Genomic DNA, 13,071 nt, shown 5'->3' with positions numbered 1-13,071 from the left:
TCTCCGTTCTTCCTTTTTAAGTTCCTAGGAAATCTGTTTGGGCCTTGGGTCAACTCACCATTGACATCTGACATCAACAGTAGCATACAAGCAAAACCCCACTTATCCTTGTTATCTTGCTTACCATCGAGCCAAACACCACCGAGTCCCTGGTGTTCCATGCTTTTCAGCCCTGGAGCCCTGGAGGTGCAACTCAATTTGTAAGCCTTGCATATGTCCCCGAGAAGGTCCATGGGCCCACGGATTCACGGATAGATGAATCATCATATCTACTCCCAGAATTCTAGCCATACTTATATACCCCTCTTAATTCCTTCAGCGCATTCAGATTCCAAAGCATTATAATGTCGTTCCCTACCTCCACCAAAGCTGCTCTCCTCCAAGAGCCCTTCGCCAAACACACCATCTCTCACAGATCACTCTCCGCATTAAAGCCCGGCGAGATCGGAATCAAAATCGCCGCCACAGCCGTCAACCCCGTCGACTGGAAGATCCGAGACCACAACACCTTCCTCCCCTCATACCCCGCAGTCCTCGGGTCCGACGCCGCAGGCACCATCACCGCAGTAGGACCCAATGTATCCGGGTTCAAAGAAGGCGACCGAGTGTTTTTCCAAGGAATCATCGGAACCTATGACTCCTCCACCTTCCAACAATATTGCAAAATGCCAGCTGAGCTGGTCTCCAAAACACCAGATAATATCACCGACCAGCAGGCAGCAGGTATAGGGCTAGCGACAATGGCCGTCGTTACTGCATTTTACCATTCAACAGGCCACGGCTTGATTCCACCATGGGAAAGAGAAGGCGAAAAGGCCGGTCAGGGAAAAGCAATTGTGATTCTCGGCGGTGCTTCGTCTGTCGGTCAATATGCAACTCAACTAGCCAGACTGTCTGGGTTCGAGCGTATAATCACGAATGCAAGCCTCACAAACCATGAGTTTTTGCATAGTCTCGGTGCACATGTTGTGCTTGATCGGAGTCAGTCTGATGCTGCGTCGTTCGCGTCTGCTCTTGGTGATGTGCCTTTGATGTTTGTCTTTGATGCTATTTCGGCGAAGTCGACGCAAGTGCTCGGTGTGCAGATCATTCAGGAATCGAAAAGTGAGGGGAGTGAGCTCGTTACTGTATATGTTGTTCGGCCGGAGGCTATTGATGCGGATGCGATTGCGCTTGGTCAGAGCAAGGAGCCAAAGGTCGATATCAAGCAGATTCTGGGGATTGGGAGTGCTCCTGACCTGCGTTATCTAAGTGAACCTATGGCGAAGGCTTTGACTGAGTGGATTGCTAGTGGACTGTTTGTTCCTAACAGGCCTCTTGTGGTACCTGGGGGATTGGGTGCAGTAGAGGAGGCATTGGCTTTGAACAAACAAGGCGTGTCGGGTCAGAAAGTTGTGTTTTGTCCTTGGGAGTGATTTTTCGATGCTTTCCTATTCTCAATCTTTGGAAGCTTTCTAGTTTGGTTCTAAATGCAACTATGTGTACCTGGGTACGGGGTAGTTTCCCCAGCTCTGGATTAACCCGCCTCTTTATCTGTCTTACTCTGTACTCAGTACTGTTTTTCTGGAAGTAAGTGGCTCAGGAACACGACATGTGTCTCCCCACGAAGATATCCTGGGTGACTCCCAGGGCAGCACAAGGCAGTTACCTCTCTTCTTTTTTTTTTTTTTCTTTGCACGATTTTCAGGTTTTTACGTCTTTTGTATATATCTCATGCCTTTGAGGGGCGTTAGCTTTGTGTGGGAATCAGACAAAAAGCAACCTTGGAACGTCGTATGAAGCAGAACTCCTGCAAAGTCTCCCAAATATTCTACATACAGACACATTATGTACCTTGCGGAGTAAAGTGTTTTGATTATTGAAATTGAAATGCTCTATCCATGCAGATGTCGACTTGGAAGTCTTATGATGGATATCTTGGTAATTGCAATGTGATCTAAAAGCAGCCAGCTACAGTCATGGTGATCCACCAAGCGCTCATTGGGACCTATGCTGAAGGATGAACCTTTCATGACTGATATCTTTAGGTCCCAGCATGTCCGGCTTCATAGTGGATTCATCTGGAATCAAGGTCCCTCGGCGTCTCCTTGATTCTCATATACCCGTCATGAGCGTGATGATTGAACGGCTGATTAATCATTTTGGCACCTCTTGGGGATTCATCTTTGGTCACGATTTTCCCGCCCTTGTGCCAAATTTAGGCATCTTACTAGCAGGGAGTGGCCTTGTTGAGACGGTTTGAAGACCGGATATGGCCGAAGTCGCCTGTCTTTGCGTTCATTGAACTTTGTTCGTTCTCTGGTAGTAGCATGCTGACCAGTCGCCTGGGCACATACTGGCCATGAGTAATTCAGCGAGCCTGGCTCTGAGTGCGCCCCCAAAGACGGCGGTGGCTGAGGTTGAGGTTGGGAAGCCCCACCCAGCAGAGGTTGTCATGTAAAGTCCCGTATGTACAATCGACATTCACATGGACATCCCCGAATCTATTCTCTTTCAACCATTGAAGCCAAAGCCGCACTCACAAGGCTTTTCCTCCTCAGCCCCTCATTTCTCTTTCCAGGTCCATGGCCATGACCATGACCATGACGATCCTTCTCAACCCGACTCGACAAGACCCCAGCCGAACTCTTCCTCCGCCTCTCCTCCGGCCCAAACCGACTCCTGGAAAGCGTCACCGCTCGCCTGCGCGGCGAGTGCCTAGGCGGTAACGAACTCGGATGACAATCCTCTTCCTCTTCGGGCTCCTCGATCAGACTCCGCATAGCCTCGATTTCGGACTCGTTGCACTGCAACCGCGAGATATGCTGCCTTCGCGAGCGGATGTCGTCATTGGATTCCGAGTGTGGAGGGAATGTCGGGCTGGAGGGAGATAGGGATTCATCGTCGTGGTCTGTGTCAGGGGGTGTGAGGACGTAGGCTGGGTAGTTGGGTGAGAAGCCTGGGGACATGCGGTCGCGGTCGCCTGGAGCCAAAGTATGTTCGTGTAGTTTTTGAGTGAGTGTTGATATGGAGAGGCGTTTGTTGTCTTTGTGGTCTTCGTAGGGGAATGGGACTGAAGTTGGCGGTTGAGAGCGGTAATTGCGGCGGTTCCGGAGACGGGATTGTGGTGATGGACAGCGTGAGGAGAGTGGTGAAATTAGGCTGTCTGTATCGACCATCAAGCGGTCATCCTCTAGGGCTAGACGTGCCGGGCGCGACGATGGCGATGTAAAGGAGAAGTCTTCAAACATAGTGTTCGAGAGTGGTGGTGATGCGCAAATGCGTGATGGGATTGAAAGATCGGGGTACGGCCGTGTCAGCGACACCGACTAGACGTTTGACGAGGGCGTGTAGCGAATGTCTTTCTCGAAATGATTTATATATGCAAGTTGATTATTTGCCCCCCGGAGAAAAAATTGACGTTGGACCACTGGTTGAGGTTGAGGCGAATTCACGTGATCGAGGCCCAAACACTATGTTTTCAGGGGCATCTTTTTCTTTTTGTTCCTGTTGACTTAGAAGAATGGATTTGAAACAGTTGTATCGAAGGTGAATGAACTCCTACCCTTGACTATCCCAATCCCTACAAGATCCTGGTTGTCGAGTTCAATGCCGATCGTGTGGGTACCCGTGCCCTAACTGATCGACAGCGACACCACAAGTATATCAGTGTTCAAGTACTGTATTCTCTAGGATTGTAAGGCTTCCAAGATTGAATACAGTGCAGCCTTGGAGAGTAATATGACGCCGTGGCTTCCTATACGATTGAACGACTAGGCATACTGTGAACCCCGAGGGGTTTCATTGGCTTTTCTATAGATACATTCTGCTTACCCGCCACAGGTGAGCAACCTCAGTCGGACAACCTTGGAAACCCTGATGGTTTAGGGCTATTCTATCTTACCTTGAAATTCCAAGGTTGTGCTCAGGATGTTTGTGTACAACCTTGGAAATCTTTGTAGTTTGAGGTCCTCCTGGGATTGATTTTAAATCCTCGGATGGAAGTGCCATCGATATTTATATAGTGTTGTTGAGATCGGCCTCCAACGATCGTCTTTAGCAATACAGACAACACCATCATCACAGGGCTGGCCATAGTCTGACATAGGCTGTATGCATATCTCAAATGTACTTTTAACCATACGGTGATGCGGTTCGTCCAGGTGGTCGACTATCTAACGGTCCACGGGTGTCTTTGGCCAGGCGGGGTGATCGACGGAGTAGTGCGGCGGCATTTGCTTCACGTTATCGCTGTAGTTCACACTAACAAGCTCGGGAACTAATAAATTGATAGTCGAATGGAAAAATTCCGAATTCGATAATGTAGGTATGTAATGGGTAATAATGGGAAGTCCAAGTCGACACGAGGTCGGTGAAGGTTGGCTGTTCCGACCATTACTTTGGTTCTCCTGGGGTAACCAACCCCAGTGTTCAATCGTCTTTCTACCATTCAACCCTAGGAAACTTGGTTCAAACAACGAGCAGAATTATGTCGTTGCTTCGTCTTTGAAGCTAGCATAAGATATGTACATTTGGGTAATATACATCCGAAATGGTGTTTTGAACCTTTTGTATCCAGATGCCAACAAAGTCACAAATGTGACCATCACCCCAAGCGTTTCGCTAGGCGCTCACTAACAGCTGCAGGTTGCCAGAGGGCGAGAGGGGAACTCTGTGATGAGGACTGCTGTGCAGATCCGCCATCCCATCACAGCTTAGCGTGTGACGACTTTGAGCCAACCCATGAACCCTGTGGTCTCATTGGTGTGATGACTTCGGCTTGTTACTTGCACTGGCGCTTGCCGCCCCCAAGCATTGGCCAGATGCACCTCCAAAACACACTTCGAGGTCCTCTGCACACTCTCACTCCATGCTGATTCGTGCCCCTCTGCATGGCCATGAATCGTGCCTGCGACCGCTTGGTTGGCCTCGAGCTCATATCTAACGCTCGTCCTCCAAATCGCCCAGACTTGCATTTTGATTTTTTCCCCTCTACTTCTTACTCCACGCTGAAGTACTGGCTCTCTGAGCATTTGCATGTGTAAGCCAGCCGGTCTGGTTTAGTGTGTGGTACACAGCTTTTACACCCGAGCGTTTCATTTTGGATAGACGCCTTTCCTGGGGAAATCCGCGTGTTCTGTTGCGAGCTCTTTATCATCTTTGTCAAAATGCAGTTCTTCTTCCCGAAGAAGCACAGGAACCACAAGCTCGTCTTGTGGTTGATGGCTGGCGAATTCCCGATCACTATCGTGATGCTGACATTGACCGGTATCGCTTCACACAACCTGTACCGGACGTTATTATGGCAGGACGGCGCAGACAACGGCTTCAACAGTGCTCCAAATGAGGCGTTATACGCAGCTGCGAATTATAGACCGTTCACAGCCCCGATGGTCTGGTCTGGATTGTACGTTATTGCTATCCATCCCCATGAGCTTACCGCTGACCCGAACAGTATCACCAACTATAACCTCGTGCTCGGCGTTCTAAGTACCTTCTTCCTGATCGTTAAATTACCTGTGCATTGGATGCACCTCTTCTACCCTCCCGTTGCGGTCAGCATCCACGCATCCTTGATCATTCTCTACCTGGTGTCGGCGATTTACCAGGGTGGCTCCGATACATCAGACCCCAAACACTCTCAGTCGGGACCACCATGGTACATCACAAAAAGCTGCAGTGTGGCTTATCGCAAGTCCAATATTCCCTACTGCATGCAAGCCAAAGCGCTTTTTGCTGTCACAATCCTGATGATGTACGCTACCTTCTCGCTTGCCCCAATTCATGCCGCTATGGCCCATGTATACACGTCAGCTAACATGTACCAGTCTCTACTATGCAGTGATCCTCGGCTTCAACATCCACTCCTGTTTCATCACACCCGAAGAGCGTGAAGAGATTGTGGAGCAGAGAGAAGAACGCCGCATTGAGAAGGAATTCGAGGAAGAGATCATCAAGTCCCCCGGCATGATCCCCATGACTCCGGGGTCAATGCCTCATGGCCCAGGAATCCCGCCTATGGCCGTCGGAGGAAGCGTGCCACCTTTTGCTTCTCGCACACTTGCCTTCAACAGACTCGACAATAGCAGCACCGCCTCCGATCTACCTCTGCGCTCCCATCAAGCTCATTACTCATCACCGCAATCGCACGAAGTGAGCCCAGAGAGTGCGAACGGTTCGCCAATGTATTTCCCGCCGCCACCGAAGAAAGCTGCAAGAACTTGAGCCAGTGCTTTTTTGCTTTTTTGCTGTTTTGCTTTTTTTTTGCGTGATACCATAAATTCCTGCTCATATACCACACTTTCATTATTTAATAGGGCAAGAATGGTGTTTGGGCTTGCAGTTTCGTGCCCAGGGCCCCCATGTCAAATACTATCATGTTGCACGAATGCCTATCGTTCCAAGTATTTACCGGCATATTCGGCGTTGGAAGTTTTGTTTTACGCCGACGATCATGTTCTTGTGTTTGGGAATACGTTAGTTCCCAAAATGATAGTTTCGATGCATCAAAAAGGATTAAAAGATCCCGCGCTTAATTACACGATGTCTGCACGGGCCAGAGCGCTTCGTGAACGGCCCAAATGTGTACACTGGATTCAAGAAAAGATCACAATCAGGACATGATATCATCACCCATGCTCAAGAACACATGGGGGGCAGGGTTGCCCAAAGGCCAAACACCGGAAATGGGGACGTTGAAGCCCCAGTACAACAAAACAGACATGGGAGCAAGGTCAGCGAATTGAAGACCCCAGGGGTATCGTGGCAGGAAATCGCAGGGCGCCGAAACAGAAGAAAAACAAGTAAAGAAAACTCGTTAAGTGGAAAAAGATCCCGTGGAGCAACGGGAACACATTCAAGCCGACTCCTGTCGTTTCTTTTCCTTCTTAGACCAACGCACTAGAGAAGCCAAAGTTAGTGCCAAGAGTTGACAGGTATGAAGACCCGCAAGGATTGGAGCGGGGATAACGGAAGACTCACAGCCACATGCATTGCACAGAGTCTTAGGCCCATTCGGGCCCTTTCTCCATTCCGGAGAATCTGCCGTTCCACAGTCGCCACAGACATGTTGGCCCTTGAGGCGCTTGCGTCGGTCGCCCTCTTGCGCATTGCGCTCCTGGTCTGCTGCCGTCGTGATGTCAATGTCACAATGCACCAATCGTCCGCGGTTTCCGCCTGTACTGAGTCCTTGCGATCTCTCGCCATCTCCGTAGTAGAGACCTGTCATCACTTCAATGCCGTCGATGTGCGTGTATGTCTCGGCGGGCGGCTCTGGGTAGAATTCCGCAGATTGATTCGTGTCTGATTCATCGGAGTTCGGCCCAAGTGTGTCAGGGGAATGTGACTCTTGGTCACTGGATCCTGCCCCTGATGGGGCGGATTGCGAAGACCCAGACCCGAGCTGAGGACCGGAGGGCTCGTCGTATCTTTGATAGGGTGCTCGAGCTGCGGTTGCTCCCTCGTCTTCTTCTTGCTTTAATTTAGCAATCTGCTGTATCAGACGTGCGTTTTCAATCTTGTGCTCTAGGAAAGAGTCGAGAAGCTGGGAGATCTTGTTGGGATACGGTCGGCATATCAGGAAAAAGCCAGTACAGAGATCTTTGCCCATGCTTCGCCCGCTCTGACGTTCGTTCTGGTTCGCGAGGTGGGGATGTCCATAGGCCTCCATAAGGCAGTATGTACCGTTCGTTTTTTGAAATCGCAAGTGAGTCCGGAAGGATTGGTTCGTGGCGACCGACTCATCCAAGTCCTTTTGAAGGATCGCCTGGTCGTCCTCGTGAACATGTTGCGCCAGAAGGGTTCCCTCTAATTGCTTTGCGCCGCGGCCCGTGAGGTTCTTGCACGATGGTGTGGCGTAGGTAATCCGACCCTGGGGGTGAGCAGGACGAGCATGTCCTTCATTTCATCGAGAACACGCTCCGTCCAGCCAGAGTCGGTGGGCAAGCTTTGGTATTCACCATGTTGGGTACCTTGCATACCATAGTTCCCACCGAAGGATCCAGCAAGGTGCTGCTGGTCCATTGCGTATATCGGATGCCCCTCGTTGGGACCCGATCTCATCTGCGAGACGGGGAGGGACATGCCCTCATACGCCTGCGGGCGGCTTAGAGCCATATGGAGAGCGATAGAAGAAGCGCGACCAGGACAATTATAATATCGTTCGGCAAGTCCTATCGTAGGCTTTCGAATTCGGGGGGTTCCCATATAATATAACCAAAAATATCCCCTAAAGGTGCCCGCACCAGATACGGAGTAGTGCGTCGGGTGATAGCGAACGATGGTGATTCGGCGGTGCAATGCGGTTTCCGGGGGTTCGAAAGGTGTGTGGGAGGAAGTGTCGAGCAGGAAGTACGTACAGGCCAGTCTTCCTTTGAAAAGAGCGAACTTTGGAAATAAGAGCCGGCTATTGCTGATTGCCAGCGCCGCCGATCCCATGTGGGCCCTGAGTCTCCAACACGTGACTTCGTGTTACCATCAAACGCGGGTCATTAATGTGATTGCTCACAACTTGCCTAAAGCACATGTCCCTTTTCAGGTCATTTGACTCCGGGGTGATGAGAACGGCGTGGATGCCAGAGATTTGAATCTACCAGGGCTAAAACGCTCATCCGTGCTAATTCGGACTTTTGCGCAAAGATGTAAGTTAGACATTCCCCAATATCCGCGTCGCGGTACTAATTGAATAGGTGTAAGTTCTGAAAACCTCTCGGTAGAAAAGCAAAGAGATCCGGCGCTCTAACGTCCCGCAGCTAAGATCGACAAGCTCTCCATTCTGGGGTATGTGCAGACACCGTTGACCTGGTGTAACCTCCGCGGGGTATAATCTCTTGCTAACCAAATCGACCTGTAGAGTCCGCTCTTTCGATAATACGCGAAGCGAAACGATACAGTTCCATACGCCTCTCACGCTGATCGTTGGATACAATGGCTCCGGTAAAACGGTAGGTGTCGACGGACTGACCGACTCGGAGTTCGGAATTGCGAATAGCTTGCGCAGAACTGACGACGTTCTAGACCATCATCGAATGCCTCAAGTATGCCACGACGGGTGATCTTCCCCCGAACAGCAAAGGCGGTGCTTTCATTCACGACCCGAAGCTATGTGGCGAGAAGGAAGTACTCGCTCAGGTGAAGCTTTCATTCAAAGCTACTTCGGGTGCGAGAATGGTTGCCACACGAAGTCTCCAGCTTACGGTCAAGAAAACTACACGACAGCAAAAGACCCTGGAAGGGCAATTGCTTATGGTCAAGAATGGCGAGCGGACGGCCATCTCTTCTCGGGTGGCAGAGCTAGACCAGATCATGCCTCAATACCTGGGTGTCTCCAAAGCTGTGCTGGATTCAGTCATTTTCTGCCACCAAGACGAAAGTTTGTGGCCAATGAGTGAACCTGCGGTGTTGAAAAAGAGGTTCGACGAGATCTTCGAGGCCATGAAGTACACCAAAGCCATTGATAACATTAAAGCTCTTCGAAAGAAGCAGAATGAGGAACTTGGCAAGTACAAAATCATGGAGCAGCATGCGAAGGAGGACAAGGATAAGGCAGACCGTGCAGAGAAACGCTCCATAAAGCTCCAGGAGGAGATTGAGGCGCTGCGCGAGGAAACCCAGCAGATGTCGAAAGAGATGCGGCGAGTTGCTGACCTTGCCGATAAAGCCTGGACGCAATCGGAAAGTTATGCCCAGGTCCTCGGTGCTCTAGAAGGAAAGCGTATCGAGGTCAAGAGTATTCAAACTACAATTGACAACCTCAAGAGGCATTTGGTTGAGCTTGATGACTCCGATGAATGGCTCGAATCTACCCTGGAACAATTTGAAACAAAGCAAGTTCAATACCAGCAACAAGAAGAGACCCAGAAGGAGAATTACATGGAGTTAAAGGAAAAGATCGAACAGGCCCGTCATCGCCTAGGTCTGAAGCAAGCAGAAAATGGAAAATTTGAGAATGACAAGGCAAATTTCGAGCGTCAGTCGGAGAGGCGCCAGAAGATGATCAACGAGATCGGTCATGCGAACAACATCCGTGGCCTTGATGACAAAATGGACCAGCCCGCTGTAGACTCGTTCATGCAGAAGATCCGACGTCTTTTGAAAGAACAGAACCAGTCTCTAGATCGCGTGAAGCGTGAAGCCCAAAAAGAGCTCCGTGAAGTCCAAGAGACATTGAACGAAATCGGTCAAACCAAGTCTGCGCTCCAGGAGACCAAAAATGCAGCAAAGCGACAGATTGCAGCAAACGACAAGGAGGCCTCGTCTTACCAGGGCAAACTCAATGGAATCGACGTTGATGAAGGTGTGCAGGCAGCGCTCGAATCAAAAGTTGAAGACATTACGTCCAGCTTGGATTCCGCGAAGGAGCGAGCCAAGAACGCTTCCTGGGATCAAGAAATTCAAGACACCAACGCGGAGATTCGCCGTCTTGAGGATGAGAGCTCACGGCTGAATAACGAGTTGATTGACTCCACCAAGAAGGCCGGTGAGCTGGCTCGCCTAGATCACCTCAAGAAAGAATCCAAGGATCGTGAGCGCAGTCTGCAAACAATGCAAGGAGCCCACGGGGATCGTCTCGAGAAAGTCGTCGGTGCAGACTGGCAACCCGACACACTTGAGCGAAGTTTCCAACAGGCCCTCGACAGTGAATCAAAACAAGTCACCGATGCTGAACGAGAACGCGACGGCGTGAGCCGAGAGTTGGAGCAAGTGGAGTTCAAACTCAAGACCGCCACCAAGAATCACAAACAGCGCCAAAAGGAACTCGACGACTGTGCCAAGGAGATCCAAGAGGCAGTTAACTCAGAACCGGAAAAGTACCAAGAAAGACTGAAGGACCGCCAGGAAAGATACGAGGCCGCCCGAAAGGACGCCGATCAATACGCTGGAATGGGAGAATATTTCACCATGTGTGTGAACGCCGCCGAACAAACCAAGAAGTGCCGAACCTGCGCAAGAGCTTTCAAGAACGAGGTAGAGGTCCAAACGTTCACCAAGAAGCTGAACGCCCTTATCAACAAAGCCAGTCTTGATTCCGAGGCTGAGGCCGACTTGAAAAGATTCGAAGAAGAATTCCAAGCTGCTCGTGAAGCTGGTACTTTCTATGATTCCTGGGTCCGTTTGTCAAAGACCGATATTCCAGAACTAGAACATGAGGAGCAAGAGTGTGAATCGCTGCGTGATCAGCTGCTGGAAAAACTAGAAACCCGCGACGGGAAGGTCACCGAGAAGATTGAGAACAAGCGTGACGTCGAGGCACTCTCTAAGACAGTCAGCACCATCGTACGCTATGATGCTGAGATCAAATCAATCAAATCGCAAATCAACGAGCTTTCCGCAAAGCAGCAAGATGCGACTGTCGCCCGCACTCTTGAAGACATCCAAGAGGAGATATCGGCCATCAATGACAAGTCCAGAGATCTCAAGAAGACACTTACTAAGTTCACAAACGAAAAAGACAAGACCCGGGCTGAGATCAACGAACTTGAGCTCAAGTCTAGAGATGTGAAGAGCAATCTGGACAATGCCAAATTCCAATTGGAAAAGAAGGCGGATCTACTTATTCGTGTGGAAGAATTCAAAAAGCTCAATGCCCAGCAGCGAGAGGCAATCGAGAAAGCAGATCGTGATATCGAGGCTCTCACCCCAGATTTACTTCAAGCACAAGCTCGCTATGATGATATCAGCCAGCGTGCCGATGAGCGCGAGCGGGATATGCAACATGAAATCAGTCGTCTGTCCGAGAGCATCCACCAACTTGACCTTGCCAATGACGATATCAATTCGTTCATTGAGCGAGGGGGCCCAGATCAGCTCGAACGAAGCAAATATGAGCTTCAGAATATCGAAGAAGAAATCGAAAAGCTGGAATCCGAACAGGGCGAGATCACAAAGGACATCAATAGGATTTCAGCGCAACTGAAAGACAGCGAGAACACCAAACGACAATATTCTGATAATCTGACCTACCGTCAAGCCACTCGATCCCTCAATACGGCAGAGGAAGAAGTCGAGCAACTTGAAGCGCAAAATGCGGAAGTTGATCGTGGTCGATTCAAGCAAGAATCAGAACGCTGGACCCGTGAACACAATGCCCTTGCTGCCAAACAGGCTAGCAAAATGGGTGAAATGAAATCCAAGGATGACCAGCTGATGCAACTGCTGGCGGATTGGAACACAGACTACAAGGATGCTGCCTCTAAATACAAGGAGTCTCACATCAAGGTCGAAACCACCAAAGCCGCTGTTGATGATCTCGCCCGTTACGGCGGCGCTCTCGACAAGGCAATCATGCAATACCACGGTCTGAAAATGGAAGAGATCAATGCTATAGTTGGGGAACTGTGGCAGAAGACATACCGTGGGACAGATGTCGATACCATCCTCATCCGTTCTGACAATGAGAATGCCAAGGGCAACCGCTCGTACAATTACCGCGTGTGCATGGTTAAGTCTGGCGCGGAGATGGACATGCGTGGTCGGTGCAGTGCAGGTCAAAAGGTTTTGGCTAGTATCATCATCCGACTTGCTCTGGCGGAGTGTTTCGGTGTCAACTGTGGTCTCATCGCTCTCGATGAACCCACTACCAACCTGGACCGAGACAACATTCGCTCTCTGGCTCTGTCATTGCATGATATCATTCGCACTCGCCAGCAACAAGCAAACTTCCAGTTGATTGTTATTACCCACGACGAAGAGTTCTTGCGCCACATGCAATGCGGTGACTTCAGCGATTATTATTACCGCGTTTCGCGTAATGAGAGGCAGAAGTCGATTATCGAGCGGCAGTCCATTGCTGAGGTATGTTCTAAAGCTGATGTGGTCATCACGGTCATTGCTAACAAATCACAGGTCATGTAACATCTTCTCAAAAATGTCGCATTCATTCGATCAAGTTTGCCCAATTCTGACAACATAGTTTTGCCCGGAGTGATGTGAATCTCCGGCCAATCGCCCTTGAAATGTGTTTTCTTGCGAGCATATCTCGGAGTTGCTTTTAGCTAGCAAATTTTGTATCTCTAATGTCAATTGATATCTGTATCATATCCATGAATTTTTCGAAGGTTCTCCCAGAGCCCCCAGGACTCAAGTACGCGTTCG

At 50.0% G+C, this 13,071-nt stretch overlaps 5 protein-coding genes across 5 annotated transcripts; 3 read left to right on the top strand and 2 right to left on the bottom strand.

Moving 5' to 3' along the window:
- Window positions 1-344: 344 nt before the first annotated feature.
- On the top strand, window positions 345-1,415 carry N7506_011436 (zinc-binding alcohol dehydrogenase family protein; the record flags this gene model as incomplete). Its single annotated transcript, XM_056960729.1, has 1 exon — window positions 345-1,415. One exon carries the CDS (start codon window positions 345-347, stop codon window positions 1,413-1,415), a length of 1,071 nt encoding a protein of 356 aa, XP_056806884.1.
- A 1,068-nt stretch (window positions 1,416-2,483) lies between these two features.
- Window positions 2,484-3,230, bottom strand: N7506_011435 (uncharacterized protein; the record flags this gene model as incomplete). The annotated part of the gene is made up of 1 exon (XM_056960728.1): window positions 2,484-3,230. The coding sequence occupies one exon, from the start codon at window positions 3,228-3,230 to the stop codon at window positions 2,484-2,486; it is 747 nt and encodes a 248-aa protein (XP_056806883.1).
- A 1,917-nt stretch (window positions 3,231-5,147) lies between these two features.
- On the top strand, window positions 5,148-6,204 carry N7506_011434 (uncharacterized protein; the record flags this gene model as incomplete). The annotated part of the gene is made up of 3 exons (XM_056960727.1): window positions 5,148-5,386; window positions 5,435-5,734; window positions 5,808-6,204. The coding sequence occupies 3 exons, from the start codon at window positions 5,148-5,150 to the stop codon at window positions 6,202-6,204; spliced, it is 936 nt and encodes a 311-aa protein (XP_056806882.1).
- Window positions 6,205-6,835: 631 nt separating this feature from the next.
- Window positions 6,836-8,094, bottom strand: N7506_011433 (GATA transcription factor LreB; the record flags this gene model as incomplete). The annotated part of the gene is made up of 2 exons (XM_056960726.1): window positions 6,836-7,816; window positions 7,849-8,094. 2 exons carry the CDS (start codon window positions 8,092-8,094, stop codon window positions 6,836-6,838), a joined length of 1,227 nt encoding a protein of 408 aa, XP_056806881.1.
- Window positions 8,095-8,501: 407 nt separating this feature from the next.
- On the top strand, window positions 8,502-12,831 carry N7506_011432 (MRX complex DNA-binding subunit; the record flags this gene model as incomplete). Its single annotated transcript, XM_056960725.1, has 7 exons — window positions 8,502-8,515; window positions 8,574-8,618; window positions 8,667-8,668; window positions 8,730-8,757; window positions 8,831-8,921; window positions 8,995-12,771; window positions 12,823-12,831. 7 exons carry the CDS (start codon window positions 8,502-8,504, stop codon window positions 12,829-12,831), a joined length of 3,966 nt encoding a protein of 1,321 aa, XP_056806880.1.
- Window positions 12,832-13,071: the final 240 nt, after the last annotated feature.

Source organism: Penicillium brevicompactum (assembly GCF_028827555.1).
Source record: "Penicillium brevicompactum strain IBT 35665 chromosome Unknown utg000007l_segment0_segment0, whole genome shotgun sequence".
Classification (NCBI taxonomy): Eukaryota; Fungi; Ascomycota; class Eurotiomycetes; order Eurotiales; family Aspergillaceae; genus Penicillium; species Penicillium brevicompactum.
Note: the sequence above shows the minus strand (reverse complement) of the source record. Positions and strands in the feature narration are given on the sequence as shown.